Source organism: Mercenaria mercenaria, chromosome 13 (assembly GCF_021730395.1).
Source record: "Mercenaria mercenaria strain notata chromosome 13, MADL_Memer_1, whole genome shotgun sequence".
Lineage (NCBI taxonomy): Eukaryota > Metazoa > Mollusca > Bivalvia > Venerida > Veneridae > Mercenaria > Mercenaria mercenaria.
This window is the reverse complement of record NC_069373.1, coordinates 67575046-67592710: the sequence shown is the minus strand read 5'-3', so window position 1 is coordinate 67592710 and position 17665 is coordinate 67575046. Positions and strand designations below refer to the sequence as shown.

Here is a 17665-nt window from a genome sequence, read left to right as displayed (position 1 = left end):
TTTCAATCAATCAAGTAAACATAACATAAACATCATTGTAACAAATACAGTTAGGATTAGGAAAAAAGTTACAAGGTAACTTATATGAATCCTTTTCCTAATACGTATTTCTTCAGCCAAATGTAGACGGATGAAAAAAAATACGAAAATAGAAGAAAAGTAATGTAAAAATATATATATTCAGCTACTTGGGGACCCCACCCATCAACCGTTGTGACTCGGATAAAAACGACATTTGGCTGGGCGACGTTCGGTGGGGCGCCATAACGACGTTTGTCGAAGTGTCGCTGCGACAGAACGAAATAACGTAATGGCACAAATCAGCCATCATACCTATGTAATATTACAGAACTGGTCTTTTTTTTTTTTTTGGAATACGTCGCTTTTCGCGGCCTTTCATCAACACTACATCTTCTGGTATGCAAAAGACAGTGAGCTTGAAGCCAGACTTACTTGCACTATACATAGCCGTATGTAATTGTTATCATTCATGTAATTGTATATAATATTAGCGATAAAACATATTAACTAAACCTATATTTATTTGATTTTTTTAAAATTCATACCTGTCTACAGGTACGAGTGGCGAAGTTTCGGGTAGCTAATTGGAAAATTTGTATTAGTTGAAAGGACAATTCTCTTCATTATTTATTTCTACGCTGTATATATCTCAAAAAGCTAGTAGTTTTTCTGAACCCAAAATTAGAAAAATGAGTCACAATTCATCTTCAGACGGGATTGAATCTGTGGCATTCGCATATCTTGTCGATCTAATGCTTCTCTCATAACTAGTTATACTATTATTAGGCCAGGGCATTAAACATACGATCATGGGTCTCTTACTTTCAACAAGGAGAAGGTAGCCCTATAAAGGCATCTGCACTTCGTTTGGTATAAATGAAGGTCCCAGTATCTACGTAGAGTGCAGACACAATGCTTTTGGAAAGCCGCGCCTAAGAGACTTTGAAATGTTTAAGAGATATTTAACACTGATTTTCACTTTTCGTGATATTTCCCCAATCTTTATCAATGTATGGTTATTTTTTTTTCACCAAATAGCTGTAATATCTACACTCGTGAACTTGTCAAACTTATGTAATATGGTAGTGTTGATAACCTATAGTCCTAGATATTTGTGCTACTACAACATTGCATAACGCTGGATTAACCAAAAAAATAAATCGTCGATTTAACTTTATCCAAACATTACAAACATACTATAAGGATAGATCCGCTTCAAATGCGATCGAACGTGTTTTATCTAGTGGCTCGAAAGACACAACGTTGAACAAAAGGCCGCGAGCTCGAACCGCAGAATCTATATCCTTATTGTTCGTAAAAACCCTTATTGACGTTGATGTCAGTGGTCAAAAGAGGCTTGTTTTCTTAGTTCCCGTTATCTCAAAGTTTTTAAGCTAGTCCGACACTTCTCAAGGCCTTGACCTGTGAAAACTGCGTCTCGAAGATTGAAAAGATTGAAAGATGTATCTAAAGAAAAGATGTGTTTTACTACGAGTTTATTTCAAAATTTCCGTGACTGAAATTTTGAAATAAACTCGTAGTAAAACACACCACTGCATGTACAAGCATTTCTTAAATTAATGTTACAGTTTCCAGTACTGTAACTATGTCATGCTATATTGAAAAATACTCGTGCAACTAACGAAGTAATAGAACTACATGTGTATGTTGATGCATGCAAATGTAATATTATACATATTCGATATGTACTCTTATGTCATGAATCTAGTTTTCCATACCGAACAACAAACTACAAATTTGATCGCTTTAATTAGACCTTACACGTCCAGATTCGAAAATCATTTCCGGTCTCAATATTACATATCTTGAATTCTCACATACTAATAATAAAGTAATTGGTGTCATTGTCTGGCCATTAGTAAGAAGTTTGGTGACACCAAGTTCAAGTACCTCACAAAGTCCGATGGTGGAACTTTACCGACAGACCCATTTTTAAAACAAGTGGTGTCCACACTTGCCATTCATAATTCTACACACAGAACTGACAGACAAGAAAGACATGTAAATAATAAGAGCGGATTAACAATTCAGTAAAACAAAGCTTTGAACTGCGATGTGCAAGAAAGTCTCCATTAGTCTAGTATACGTCTCGCCTGGGATTCAAACCTACAATTTCCTGGCTGAAATTCTTGTGCTCTACATATCAAGCTAATCGGACATGTCAGCATAATGAATTTCATTATTTGAGCCGCGCCATGAGAAAACCAACATAGTGCGTTTGCAACCAGCAGGATCCATGCTGTTTGCTAACAGTTTCTCTGCTAATATGCTTTGAAAGCGAACAGCATGGGTCCTGACCAGACTGCGAGGATACGCAGGCTGGTCTGGATCCATGCTGGTCGCAAACGCACTATGTTGATTTTCTCATGGCGCGGCTCATTTTATCCATTCGTATCTCAACATTATTTAGCCATCCAAATCAGACTAACGGGTGAATGAGTACATTAGACTGTTTTCTACAAACGTACACAGTTACTTTCTTTATTTTTAGAGTGATTTTGAACAGTATTATAACTTTAACTGTTCTTAAATTCTTTTATTATTCTCATTTTGTTTTTGTTATGCACAAATCATGTTCTAGTCTTGAGCATTAATTAAAAAGCCACTTAAATTCGATAGTGTTTCGAAATTTCAACAAAATATGTAAAAAAATCAGTATAAAAAGTTGCTTGAAGTGACGTAATGTATGCATTAGTTTTAAATGGTAACATGATAATAATATTTGGGAACAAATAACCATACGGTTTAGCGTCAAAAATGTGGTCACAAAACAGCTTATAAACATTAGAAACCGGTTAACTTGAACATTCCCTACTCCATCTTGGAACTATTGGGACTCAACGCAAGATGTATGTCAAAAATTTTGAAACTAAGGGAAAAAAAATGAGTCAGAAATTGAAAAGTTACAAAATCAGTTTGACCCAGGGACGTAAGGCAGCACATGACTGCAGACTTATGTCATATATTTTGAACTAAAAAGTATTTCATTTTCCTGTATTTGTAGAAGTTTTATCAAACGGAGAACTGATTTATATATCAGTTCACCGATAAAAAAAATCTGTATTATAATTACAAAAAACGTAAGAACACCTGTGTACTGCACTGGTGTTGCAGTCAAGTGAATTGGTCTCGAGGTCTAGTGCGTTAGTCTCGCAGTCTAGTGCGTTAGTGTTGCAGTCTAGTGCGTAAGTCTCGCAGTCTAGTGCATTAGTCTTACAGTCTAATGCGTTAGTCTCGCAGTCTAGTGGGTTAGTCTTGCAGTCTAGTGATCGAGTTAGTCTTACAGTCTAGTGCATTAGTCTCGCAGTCTAGTACGTTAGTCTAGCAGTCTAGGTTGTTAGTCTTGCAGTCTAGTGCGTTAGTCTCGCAGTCTAATTTGTTACTCTCGCAGTCTAGTACGTTGGTATTACAGTCTAGTGCGTTAGTCTTGCAGTTTAATACGTTAGTATTACAGTCTAGTGCATTAGTCTTGCAGTCTAGTGCGTCAGTATTACAGTCTAGTGGGTTAGTCTTGCCGTCTAGTGCGTTAGTATTACAGTCTAGTGCGTTAGTCTTGTGGTTATGTACATTAGTATTTTAGTCTAGTGCGTTAGTCTTGCAATCTATTACGTTAGTATTACAGTCTAGAGCGTTAGTCTTGCAGTTTAGTACGTTAGTATTACAGTCTAGTGCGTTAGTCTTGCAGTCTAGTGCGTTAGTATTAGAGTCTAGCGCAGTCTATACGTTAGTATCACAGTCTAGTGCGTTAGTCTCGCAGTCAAGTGCGTTAGTGTTGCACTGTAGTACGTTAGTTTCACAGTCTAGTGCGTTAGTCTCGCAGTCTAGCGCGTTAGTCTTGTAGTCTACTCCGATAGTCTCACAGTCTAGTGCGATTGTGTCGCACTATACTGCTTTAGTCGCGCAGTAAAAAATTGATGTAAAACGAAATTATTCAGTTGAACTTAAAACACTCATTAATATATCAATTCTTATAATATCCACGCGTTTTGTCAATTTTGTTTAATTTACAATCTGGTATATTTATACTGACTATTGAATTGAAACAGGATATGACGTTTATGATCCACTCACAATGCCCGGATACCAAACAAATTATCATGACATTGAACCAAGCCTTGGTAAATTGTACTTTCCATAATTTGATCAATGCATTTTACCGACGTAATTTTATTGTTATATATATGATTTAGTACTACTTGTACTCACATATCAATGTTTTAAACAACCAATTTTAGTAAATAATTACAGTTTTGGGTTTGGCTATCAATAAAAAAAGGTCTTCAAATGATTGGCTTAGCCCTTACCATGCTGCACACGATTGGTTCTGCATTTGCGACCAGTGTATATCATGATCAGCCTGCACATCCGTGCAAACCCTTTAAACAGTTAATGGTACTGTCCAAATTGGAAGATGGACAAGTTCATTATAGAAATTTAGCATGGTAAGTGTTAAGCGTGAAGTAAACCTCTGTAAAGCTGTCCTCAAATGACTTTAATGCATGGCTTGGCTCACCACGGTCTTTAAATTACGTGGATGCGTGGTTAAGACACATTTTGGAATGGTCTTCCCTTTAGTGTGTAGTTAGGGGCTCTATGAATTATTCTTTAAATGACTTTAGTATATAACTGAGTCCTTTATACAAATGTCTTCGAATGACGTGGTTAGCAGTTCTGTGAAATTTTCTTCGAGTAAGGTTCACCATGCATGTATCAAATGACTTTAATGTCGGTAGAAAGGTCTTCAAGTGTCTTTTGAGTAATAATGCTGTCTCTAAATTGATCTTCAATTAACTGCAGGTAGGTAAGGTTACAACGAAGCGGTCTTCAAATGACCTTTATTACCATTCCCTATGAAATATTATTTCCTTTAGTGTGTTTAGTTTACTTGAGTAAATGGTTATGTTCCATATATGAAATGTTCTTCAAATGACTGCAGTGTAAGTTAAGCCCACCATGGAATGTTCTTCAAGCGACTTGAATGCTTGGCTAGGTAATCTGTGGAATGATGTTGAAATGACCGTCAAATGACTATGTGTGTGGTAAGGCATTAAGTGGAATGGTCTTGTCTTAAATGCGCGGATAGGTGTTCAATGAAATGGTCTTCAAATTACTTTAAATAGTGTACGGTTAGGCTCTGCATGAAGTTTTAAATATGTACTTAGGCTGTGTGAAAACAGTGGATGTCGAATGACTGAAGAATATGTTGTAAGGGTCTATATAAATTGATTTTCAAATGCCATATGTGCTAGGGTAAGCTGTTTTAAAAGCAGTCTTCAAATGACTTTAGTGTGAGATAATGTTACCAATACAAAGTCGATCTTCATAAGACTGCAGTGTTTGAGTGAGCACAACCTCCTCCGCACCCCTACCCCACCACCGCCACCACCACCACTACAAACACGCAATAAAGTGACCTTCAAATGATTGAGGTGTTATAGTGTGTGGTAAGATTTCCTTTATAAAACAGCCTTCGAATAAATTTAATGTAAGGTCAAGTTGCCAATACAGAAATCCTCAGTTGACTTCAGTTTGTGACATTGGTCTTCAGATATGTGGTAAGGTGCTCTGTAATACGGCCTTCAAATGACATAAGTGCATGGTTTGGTTCTCTGAAAAGCAGCATTCAAATTTACTATAGAGTTGACTTTAGTAATTGTGGTAAGGTGATCTATAATGCGACCTTCAAAAGACGTTGATGTTTTACAAGCAGTGATGTAAAGCAGTCTTCAAATCAGGGCAATCTGCTACAAAATCATTACAAGACTTGTGTGTGTGAGTAAATCCCCCTAAAGCGGCCTTCAAACGACCTAAATATGTGGTAAGATTCTAAATAAATAAAACTGCCTTTAAATGTCATTACTCTGTGGCAAGGTTCTTCAGTCTTAAAACAGTTTTAGTATGAGGCAAAGATGGCATACAGAAATACTTCTAAGACGTTAGTGTGCGAATAAAGTCCCCCTAAAGCGGCTTTAATTGTTTGTTTGGACCCCATACGACTAAAAGTTTGTGGGTTGTTACTTGATACAAAATTATTTCGAACTGTTTTACAGTAAGCAATTAAAGCGGTCTTCAGCTTACTGTAGTGTGTAACTTGACTCTTACCAAAGCTGTCATTTAAGCTCTAAACGATCCTCAAAAGTTGGTAAGTTTTTGTTTGCATTTTTTGTCTCGATATATACTTCATACTGTTTTACATCATGTGTGCTATATGGGACGGAATACAAAAACAATTCAGAGATAGGTACTCCACGACAAAGTACTCACGGATACCTCGCTTTCTGGATAAAGTACTTCCAACATTGGATGACTTGGTTTGAACTGACTATTTCCGTTCCGTCTTATTGTACATACGGCTGCATGAAACACGTTGAATTCATAGGCGTAGGAGCAGGTATACTATATGCTTGGGGCATCACATCTGTATTTTCACAGAAAAAAATGTATGTAAAATAAACTTTTTAAGGGAGCATTTAAGATGTACTGATAAAATTGCTTTTACAAAAGAGGATTTGTAGGTTTTCGTCTTCATTGAGGTCTGCCAGTCGCCCAATTGCCCTTCTTGTCACATGCGTCGCTACAGTGTCAATGGAATAATATATGTGGCTGGAACAAATGGAACTTTTTTCAAAAATAAATGTAGTAAGTATTGTCTCCTCATCGTAGCAATGACATTCGCTCCCAGACTTTTAATAAATCGTAACTACGCCCATTTTGTTTAAACTGTAGGATTACCCAGTTTGTCTCGTCTCTTTGCTCAAGAAATTAGCTCATCAGAATTTAATCGCTATTCTGTCTGATAAGATCCTCAGAGGACAGTGTTGTCAATACGAATACATGTACCTATTTCTCGGGTTGCTTAAACTACAAGTAAGCAATATTGATGTTGTTACGTAATTATTACAGATCTGCACCCTGGTTACTTCAACACTTCCAAAAAGATAAGAAAATCGTATTATTTTCTGAAATATAGCGAAATTTAGACATTCATTTTAATCCATTGTTCGTGTCGTTACTCTATGCCTCAACATTTTTCTAGAAGTTTGTATACTAGTCTCTTAATGGTCTGGGATGAGAACCAGGGCTGAAGCTTGTTGTAAACCCTTCGGGCAGTCGCTATACTGAATTAAAACATCTTATCACACTCGTTTTATATCTTGACCTCATTATCTAAGATGAAGTATTTGAATTAGCGTACATAGAGATCTAATTATCTACGCCATTATCGACCATCCTAACTTTTTGTCGTCCGACAGCTGAGATTGACTTTAAAGCTATATGCTCAAAAGTATCAGTATCGTAATAATACATCTTCCAGCTCGTGACCCCCGGGACTAACAGCCGAGCCCTTATCCACCAGACTATCTCTCAGTCATTGATAAATAGATACAATCGATGTATCTGTAAGGGCACGAGATTTAAACTTACAAGGATGAAATTGTCTCTTTAAGTGTGATGTTGTATCTGTTATGTAATATTAAGGAAATTATATCATTTTTGTTGGTCAACAAACAATGAACTTTATTTCGCTTAGGAAATTAAGTACACTTAAATGCTCAGGGGTGTAGCAGCCCCATCCCTCATATTTTTGGGGCAACATTGGCCTGAAGCAACGATCTTGCGAGTGGATGTCGCACGTTTAAAAACCCGAAATGAAAGGGAAACGGGGAGTCTAGAAAATCAAAGTTCTGGAGTGAGACACAATTTCTTAGGTTGGGATATTGATTGGGCAAGGCAAACATTTGATCTTCCGATGCACCATGTCTTTTGTTTGGTTAAGCAATGCCCTAACCTACCTACCTAGCCCACCATTACGCCAGCGAGATGTTTGTTGTAAAAATGTGCTGGATTTGTTTCCATTATGCAAGTCTTAGGCGAAGAGATGTTAAATTATTTGCATGGGATAAAAACATTTTGTTTCCCTGAATCGCTGAGTAGGCGGCTGAGGGATAAAAGCAGATCCACTGATGGGAGAAAATATTATAGGAAATCGAATCAGTTCTTACGTTCAAACCTGCTTCAAGTTTCCCGATTGGAACCACATAACACCACTCTACAAATGATGGTAGGAAAATCAATGTTGTTAAATTTGGTGTAGCGTATTGGTTTGTATTTTCCTCGCACGCTATATTTAGTATAGCAAGCTATATGGTATACTTAATATTCAAGGTCAGATATAGTATATGTGGGTATGGAAGGACATATGCATAGTATAACGATATGTACAGATAAATAAAATGTTTCGCAAGTCTGAACGATATTTAAACCATTTGTCAATCAGGTTACCATATCAGGTATAATGATAACCAAATTATAAACAAAAATAAGAACACTTCACCGGTTTTTTGACTACGAAACAGTGGTATGATAAAATAAGGTCCGGAGTACATTACAGCCAAAAAGGCGTATTAATTAATACATAGACATGAATGAAAATGTACATACCTTTTAACCACACGAACTTTTTCTATCCGTCCACCTTTAATATTATTGTTAGTCAATAAAGATTTTTGTTTGAGCAAACTCTTCAACATGACACTGTTTTCCCGACCCCCGGGATCTTTTTTTCTTCTGACAACTATCACAGTCTCTGTGGGGTCGAAGTTGAATCTGGCTTGGCTGTCACTGTTTTCCTGTGGGATTTCTGGACTCTGGGCTCCACGGTGCGGGTCTTGGCTGTTGCTCTGACCCTCGGGGTCGGGTGAACACACTGTCACTACCATTGTAAGCTACTTCAAATCCTCACTCTGCTGAAAAGTATCCAAAAACTGATTGAGTGTTTAATTCCAAAATAAAATCTCTAGTTCTGAATATTCAGCGCTTTAGATCAATGAAACCGCACAGCCAATATTAGCTCGAAAACTCTGACTTAAATATCCTTTCCATATTGTATTCAACAATTTATCAGTTAGTACTCCCGTGAAATTTAATGTTTACTATTAAAATTGCATATCTATATTTCGCTCTATATGGAGATAGCCGCACTCCTCCGTTGATCGGCTTCATAAGATACCACCCCTTTCCTTATTAAAGCATTTGCTAGCGACGCGAACGTTTATCAATAATGTGCACCTAGGCCGCTTTAGATGTCTCTGAGTTTTGTTTTCACAAACAAAATTGACAAAATATTAAGCTACCGTCCTGTTCATTAGTTTGGTCAATGTATATCAGTATTGGTTTGAAAGAGCTCTATCAATTTAACGATCACGGTAATACATCATTAACAAGGTGTCTATATCAATTTTTACTATTGTCTCTTGCGAACAGAGGAGTAAATGATTATATTCATCTACTCTACTGTGTTCATTTAGTAGACATTTATGCACTTTTTAGAGTAAGGAAATTAAAGCAAATGTTTAAATGAATTATCGAAATTTACAAGGTTAAGGCTACTTTTAGTCTCATTTAAGACAAATTTCGATATTTGTTTAGTAGAATTTGTATTGGAAATAGCTTTTAACGTTATGTTTGAACCTTATAAAAATCTACATGTCATGCGTGCGTATGCCTCCCTAATACGGAATTCCGTTAGGGCCATCGCCTTTGTATGTGTTGATCTGAAACGCGATACTCGATAGTACGATGATGAAAACGCGAAATCACGAAACTACGATAACGAAAACGCGACAGCACGATGATGATAACGCGATACTACGATAACGAAAACGCGATAATACGATAGTACGATGATGATAATGCGATATACTATCGCGTTTTCACCATCGTACTGTCGCGTTTTCACCATCGTACTGTCGTATTATCGCGTTTTCGTTATCGTAGTATCGTGATTTCGCAATATCATTATCGAACTATCGCGTTATCACCATCGTACTGTCGCGTTATCACCATCGTATCGCGATAGTACGATAATGATATTGCGAAATCACGATACTACAATAACGAAAATGCGATAATACGATAGTACGATGGTGAAAACGCGACAGTACGATGATGAAAACGCGATAGTGTATCGCATTATCATCATCGTACTATCGTATTATCGCGTTTTCGTTATCGTAGTATCGCGTTATCATCATCGTGCTGTCGCGTTTTCGTTATCGTAGTTTCGTGATTTCGCGTTTTCATCATCGTACTATCGAGTATCGCGTTTCAGATCAACACATACAAAGGCGATGGCCCTAACGGAATTCCGTACCCTTATGGGTACAGATCATAACATAGGTCACAAGAAACCAATAATTTTCTCTGCCTTAGTCATTGTAGCGTACACTTTGATATTGAAGTTAAAAGCCAATGTCCGTCTATGAACTGAAACATCTTAAGCCGGAAATTAATTACAAAAACAATGGTTGATATTATCGAAAGATCATAATTATGTACGTTCCCATTCAATTTATACAGAGTAATTATGATTAAACTGGTGTACACGTGATGGGCAGGATATGCAACTTCGTACGGACCAATATTTGTCTATAGTATCTCTTATCTAGCGTAAGAAGATAAATCAAGTGCCTCTTATGTAATTATTATTAAAGACCCTTAAACCTAACACTCTTAAGATGTCTACCTCTGTTTAGATTTATATCATAATATCTTATGTATTTTTATTAAAAAAATGAAAAAGATGATAAATTAATCTTTCATTGTACATATATTCGAAAATAAGCATTAGCTGAAAGAATTTATTTCTATTAAAGCTAATTTAAGGTTTAGATACCTGTCTCAAAAGAATATATTTCAACTGGTAAATATAAAATTTGTGCATAAAATTAACCAATCAGATGTTGATATTTGACACTGATCCTCAATAAATGAGATAAGATGCCACTGAGGTTCAAGTTTAACTACCTTACTTTCAAGAAGAGTTTTGAGAACTTTTCCATCTTTTATCTTTTTTCAGACATGGGCTGGTACAAGGGTAGAACCACCGAGCTGTATGGCTTCCTCACATTGAGGGTCAAGTGATCCGAAGTCGCGACCATAACCCTAACACAAACAAATCAATATAAAAAATAGATTTTTAAAACTAATATAATGTTGATTTCGGAACGTTGATGCTCCGAGGTAAAAGAGAATCGAGCTAAAATGCATTCGTGATTAAGCAATTTTTTACTGTTTTAACATAAATGTGTATTAAGCTTATTATCATGTGGGTGCTTATTTCCAAATACATAAATATTAAATCAGAGAAACTTGCGAAACATCCAATTTCACGATACCTTAACAGAAAAATAGAAACCACATACAATTAACAAATTAAATAACGAAAATATAGAATCCCCTTACTATTAATTTGTACTTTCATTTTCGAGTACAAATAAATGTGAATATAATTCTCAACTTTGTGTGCGCCTCAAACGATGTTATATTTTGATAATTATATAAGTATTTTCGGGTACATATAACAACATGGTCAGGAGCCTTCCCGGTTTGTTCAGTAAAAGGACAGCTCAACACTAAGATAACTTGGTGTCGAGAGTTTGATACCTGGGCGCAGCGTATGTTCTCCGTGACTACTTGCGAGAATTTATTTTTATGTGTCAGAAGTTATTCACCACCACATCGGAATTGTACGGGGAAGTTGTCGGTTACTTGTGGAGTACAAGTTAGTACTGGTACAGAATCCAAATTAACTGACTGCCGTTACCTTACTGAAATACTGTAGAGAAACCGGATGTTAAATCAGTCAGATTTATTTCTAGTTCTGACGAGGAAAGCTGGTTTCTTGCTGGACCTTGTTTTGGGGTAGAAAGAAAATGTTTTGGTGGTTTTCAGTTGTTGTGGTGTTGTAGAAGTTGAATCCGTTTGATGACACCCTGTCATCCATGGGCAATTTTATGGAGGATTAGACATGGCGATCAAAATGGCGTCTTAAGCAAATGATAAGTTTATGCCACATTCAGATAACATACATTTAATCAAACAATATTGCCATCAGATAATTCCATTTATAAGTAGATATTCTCCAGAATGATGTGATCAACAAATGCAACACAGATTTTGATAAAAATGAAGTCTACGTTATAATACGTTACCAATTTGTTACCAATAAATTTAATTAAGTCTAACAGTAAGTCTTCAGTCACATCATCAATAAAATGAAATTCTATTATAGCAAAATGCTATCATTCGGAATATCAAGAAAGTACTGACTAGGTAGTGATCACAAAACTGTTCAGTGACTAGAATGGGAATACTGAAAGCTTTTCTTTGCTATACAGCAAATACCTACATTTGTTTTGTTTGAGAGTTGTTACAAACTACACTTACCATGCATGCACAAAATATCGTACATGACAGGCGCGCAACTGTTACATCTACATCTTGCAGATAAGCTAGCCTCCTGACTTTCGCAACCATTTAAATCACTTCAAATGATTAATTGTGGTTGCGAAAGTCGACAGGCTTGCTTATCTGCAAGATGTAGATGTAACAGTGCGCGCTTGTCATGTACGATATTTTGTGTATGCATGGGAAGAGTAGTTTGCAACAACTCTCTCAAAAAAACAATGTAGGTTGTTGTAGTATAGCAAAGAAATGCTTTCAGCATTCCCAATCTAGTCTCAGTACAGTTTTTGAGATCACTACCAAGTCAGTACTTTCTTGATATTCCGAATGATAGCATTTTGCTATAATGGAATTTCATGTTATTGATACTGTGACCCGCGTTTATGGCAAAGAACATTTAGTCACATCATTGCAGTTATTAACCAAGTGAAGACAAACATTTTGTATATTTCATCAAACATTTTTCGTATAATATGTAATAATCATATGATACTTAAAACCTTATAAATGTTATTGTTTAACTGAATTTATGTTAATTATATTTATTACATGAGTACCTATAAATAGTAACATATTTGTGCTGAAAATTCTCCCATATCGCATTGTGTATGCATTTCACATTTCATAATAACCCCGGGGCCATTATCGATAATGGCCCGGGGTTGGCGGAAATTAACGTCCGTAACAAAATGACGCATGGCGTTTCATGGGGGGTAAAACAGCAAATTTTTTTCCCGTTTTATTTATCATCTGAGCGTAACATGTGATTCTTTCGTGAAATAACGTTTTTTTTTCCCTAAATGTGCAAAACAAAAAAGTACAACATCCATATTTGATTTATACAGAAAATAACTCTTATACAAAAAATAAGAAACAAAAAGCTGAATTTTTGTGCCAGAAATGCAATCCCCCATAAAAATGACACAAAAAACATTTCTTACTATATATAGGTAAACATGAATAAACAGGTAAATAATGGGAAGCGGGCCTTGAGTGAAAATGGCCCTGGAAAAGATAATAGCCCCGGCAAAAAGCCCTCGGGCTTTTTATCACCTTGCCAGGGCCTTTACACCAAAGGCACCCCCCTTTCCCAAATTAACCTTACAAATGTGCATTTGAAAATATTGATTAATTTCACAACGTCTATTCAAATCATGTTTTAGACTTTTCACTAGTAAAACGTTTTGCTTATACACGTTTTAATGCAATTGTTTTTTCACGTTTTATTACATGATACCTAAAATAGTAACAAATTTGTTTTGAAAATTCCCCCATTATCGCATTGCGTCAGCATTATCACATTCATAAAACCCGGGGGCCATTATCGATAAGGCCCGCGTTACGGGAAATTAACGTCTGCAACAAAAATGACGTCATGGGCGTTTCGTGGGGGTAAAACACGAAATTCCTTTTTTAATTTTCACGGGGCTAAAAATCGTGTATTCTTCGTGAAAAACGTATTTATCCCAAATTATGCAGTAACAAAAAATACAACTTCCAGATTTTTGATTTAATACAGTAAATCCCTTTTTTCAAAAAATAGAGATCTAATATAAAATGAAAAGCTGAAATTTTATTGTGCCAAAATCAAGACCGATAAAAAATGACAAAAAAAAAAAACAACATTCTTACTATTTTTTAAAGGTAAACATGTAATAAACAGTAAAATACATGGAAGCGGTGCCTTTGAGGATAATGGCCCGGAAAAGAAAAAGCCATGGGGCTAAAGCCCTCGGGCTATTATCACCTTGCCAGGGCCATTACACTCAAAGGCACCGCTCTCCCATTTATTAACCTATACATAAAACATGTCTGAAGTCAGCGGCCTAGCGGACTGAAGTTAACGTCCTAGCGGCCTGGCGGCCTAGCATACTCGTGTATTTCTTGTACAAGAATTATTTGCATGATATGATAAATATAAAGAAAACTATTAATACAAACGTTAAAACCCAAATAAAGCAAAAAAATCTAAATGCTAGTTTGAAAAAGCCAGTTAATACGGGGTTTGACGTAGTGTGTTTTTTTTGGCTGTTAAAAATTTTTGAGGGGGAGAATAAACGAAAAAAAACAATTATTTCGAATTTCTGCGTGGCCCATACAGCAGTGGGGTTTTTGGGTTTTTTGGTTGTTTTTGCATTGTAAACAGGGCTAATTTAATATTTTCGCCCACACATACACTCAAAAAACAAGTCTTTTTTTTTTCTTTTGCAGCGTTTCTTTTTTGTTTTTACATTTTTTAGACGTGTGACGCCCCTTAATTCAAAATAATTTTACTTTAAAATTTACTTTTCGGGTACAAATAAATAACATCAGAATCATGTTTTCGTTGCGAGAGGGAGGCCAGTTAAAATTTTGTTGTTTTTTTTTTCCCAAACTCAGAAGAAGCATTAAAACTTTGATGCAATGGTCAGTTTTTACACCAAAATTACCACTTCATTCCAATCTACCCTTTTTCCAAAAGACCCGTTTTTAACTTCAAATTGCCATTCTAATAGCTTTTAGTAATTGTCCCGCATGCGCGCGCAACTAACCCGACTGAAACGAATACAAAGCGGACGAAATCGGTGTATATACCGGGCGAAAACGGGATATTTAATCGGCCCCCCCTACTCGAAAAAAAACATTTAACCTGCAACATATATCATTCGTTGTTGCTTATTTATCACTTGTTTTTGTTGTTTTTTTGAAACCTGTTAAGAAAAAAAAAATCAAAGTGAAATTTGAATTGATTAAAACAAGTTACTACGTAGCGGGTATGGACAAAAAAACTGTAACACACGAACTAGGACATGTACGTTTATCGAAGCAAATATTAAACAAGATATATTTTCCAAGAATTACATGATCGTTGCCATGACAATATAAAGCTCATTGGTATACTTTTTGCCTAACATATTTAAAAAGGATGTTTTATGTAAGACTTAATGTATGAACATTATGCAATAAAACGTAATAAGGCTAACTATCTTTCGTCCGACTAGTATTCCATTTATATTTTTCATTCAAAATCATTTGTTGCATTTTTATTTGAAAGCACCTGACTTATCACGGAAGTTAATGATTTACTCTATGCCGTATCTTTGTTCCACGAAAAAAAAGAATTTGCGCTAAGGACATGTAATCAGTATTTAACTCGAAATGTCGACTTTGTAATTCGAAATTTCGAGATATGTGACCAGAAAGATCGACTTATTATCTCAAAATTCCGACACGCGTAAGTCGAAATTTCGACATAGTTACTTACGTACCCGAAACTGGCTTGCACTTGCCTTATCCAAAAAAGTTGAGCCCCCGCCCGTGTCCAGGGTCAAAAATATTATAAGGGAATCCCATTTTTTTCCCTAAACTTTTTCTAAAATTCATTTTTTTGACTTTGAGACAGTAAACCCACCTACACTTCAAAACACTTCTAGGGACCAGGCTTAGGGGTTTAAGAAAAGGGTTAAAACATAACAAAGATCTGCTAATACAAAATTCCCTTTACCCAACACATATATCACCTACCCTGGATTTCCCAATATAATATGAAGCCAGGACAATACCTTAGAGGTTTCCACTGGGTCCCAAACCGTGTCCATGACTTACAACTACGCTTCGTTAGGAAAAGACTTACAATATTTTTCTACCCAAAAAGGCTCGATCGGGCGAAATTAGTAAATAAAAATTTTTAAAATGCGAACACACAGAAAGGGGTCACTACTTTTTACATCAATTACCCAGGGGTACTAAAACACCTGTTTTGGGCCCGGGGATTTTAGTATCTATAGATTTTTAATAACCCCGTTTTTTCGAGTCACAAAACGACATTTGGGGGTTAGTTAAAAAAAAAATTTTGTTATAACCCAAAAAGTTCGGGTTTGGCAAGCATAATTTTGAGCTATTAACGAAATAACCCAAAATTTTTCCAGAACCAAAATCGAAACTTTGAGTAATTTACGGGAATTTTCGAGCTGATAATTAGCAAACACCGTACATTTTTTCAACCTCCGCGCAAAAAATTTTGTCACGATAAAAAGGGAAGTAATTTTTTTTGGTTTTTAATCGCTATATACAAAATGTTAAGGGTTTTTATTTTCTGAATATGTTCTGCGTAGTCTGAGAATACTGTCCGTTCTAGAATTGTTCTGCATATTTTAAGAATTGTACCAGACGACTCTACAGTCGTGCATTGTAACTTGTTAAGTTTGAATTAGGGGAGTATATAACGACAGAAGTCGGAATAATAGAACAGATTGATAGACTGAAATAAATAGAAATTTATCTATATGACATTTCCCACAAAAATACAATAACAAAAATGTATTTCTTTCACGCAATTTCTTTAAAACGAAATTAAAAATTTTCTGATTGCTTTTTATCAGGGGGCACCATGACTGATGTTTATTGCGAGGGGGTTGGGTTTGAGCCCCCCGGGGGCTTTTAAAATTTCTTCATTGGGGGGAGCCATCCACTGACTTAGGGTGGGTCGGGGGTTCTCCCGGGTGCCCGCCCTTGATAAATAATCCCGGGAGGGCACCTGGGATCTTCCTCTACCATCAAACTGAAAGTCCCAGACCTAAATTGTGTGGGTGCCCCCCAACAAAAAAGTCTCTTTTATTTTGTCTATTTAAAACTCATTTTTTTTTAAATTTGCGTACTACTACTTTTTAGTGCGTATTGCATAATTCCTTCACTTACTGTCTTTTCGAAGAAATTTCCCTACTGACTTTATAGAATCGATCGAACTAATGGCTTTTGAAACCAACATTGCCATGCTTTTGGGAAAGACAAATTCTAGAACGTTCGTTTTCTCAACGTGCTAATAAATTACAAAAAATTCCGTGGCGTGTTTTAACCATGTTCCCTTACTCCGAAAAAAACTTTTACACGTTCTGAATAAAAAAAAACATAAAATTTAATGACCGTATATGAAATATTTTGCTAAACCGCGAGAAGTGGCACGATTCCCTTGTTAGGGGGATTAGATAACTTCCGGGGGTTTGTAACCAGGCATTGTTTTTGAGATTTTTACAAAAGGGAAAAGTGGGGAGTAAAATGCGCCGGGGTTTAAAACGATATAAAATTCAGTGAAAGGGAGGTCAGCCAAAGGGGAATACCCCACGCCCCCCGTTTTTGGACCTATTTGGGTTTTGTGTGATTGACCAGACTTTGCATTTTAAAAGCCTTTCACTGTGGTCTGACGGGGGTCTGATATCCCATCGATTTTGGGTTTTTGCAAAAACCCTTTTTATTTCCTGGGTTTTGATTTGCCTTTTTGTTTGACCTATTTATGTATTTATTGGCGCGAAAGGCTTTTAAATTTTCCACCCAAGGTATTTTGCTAAATGACAGATTTTCCTTTTTGGAGAAATTAACTTGACATTTGGGAGGAATTGTT

General features: G+C 36.1%; 1 protein-coding gene across 1 annotated transcript in view; it reads right to left on the bottom strand.

Moving 5' to 3' along the window:
- The window catches only part of LOC123529273 (microphthalmia-associated transcription factor-like), a 38734-nt gene extending 29617 nt beyond the window's left edge, over positions 1-9117 (bottom strand). The window contains exon 1 of the mRNA XM_045309531.2: positions 8485-9117. Within this exon, the coding sequence (XP_045165466.1) occupies positions 8485-8762 (278 nt within the window). The 5' untranslated portion in view covers positions 8763-9117. The remainder of the gene's footprint in view (positions 1-8484) is intronic.
- Between the last annotated feature and the right edge of the window lie 8548 nt (positions 9118-17665).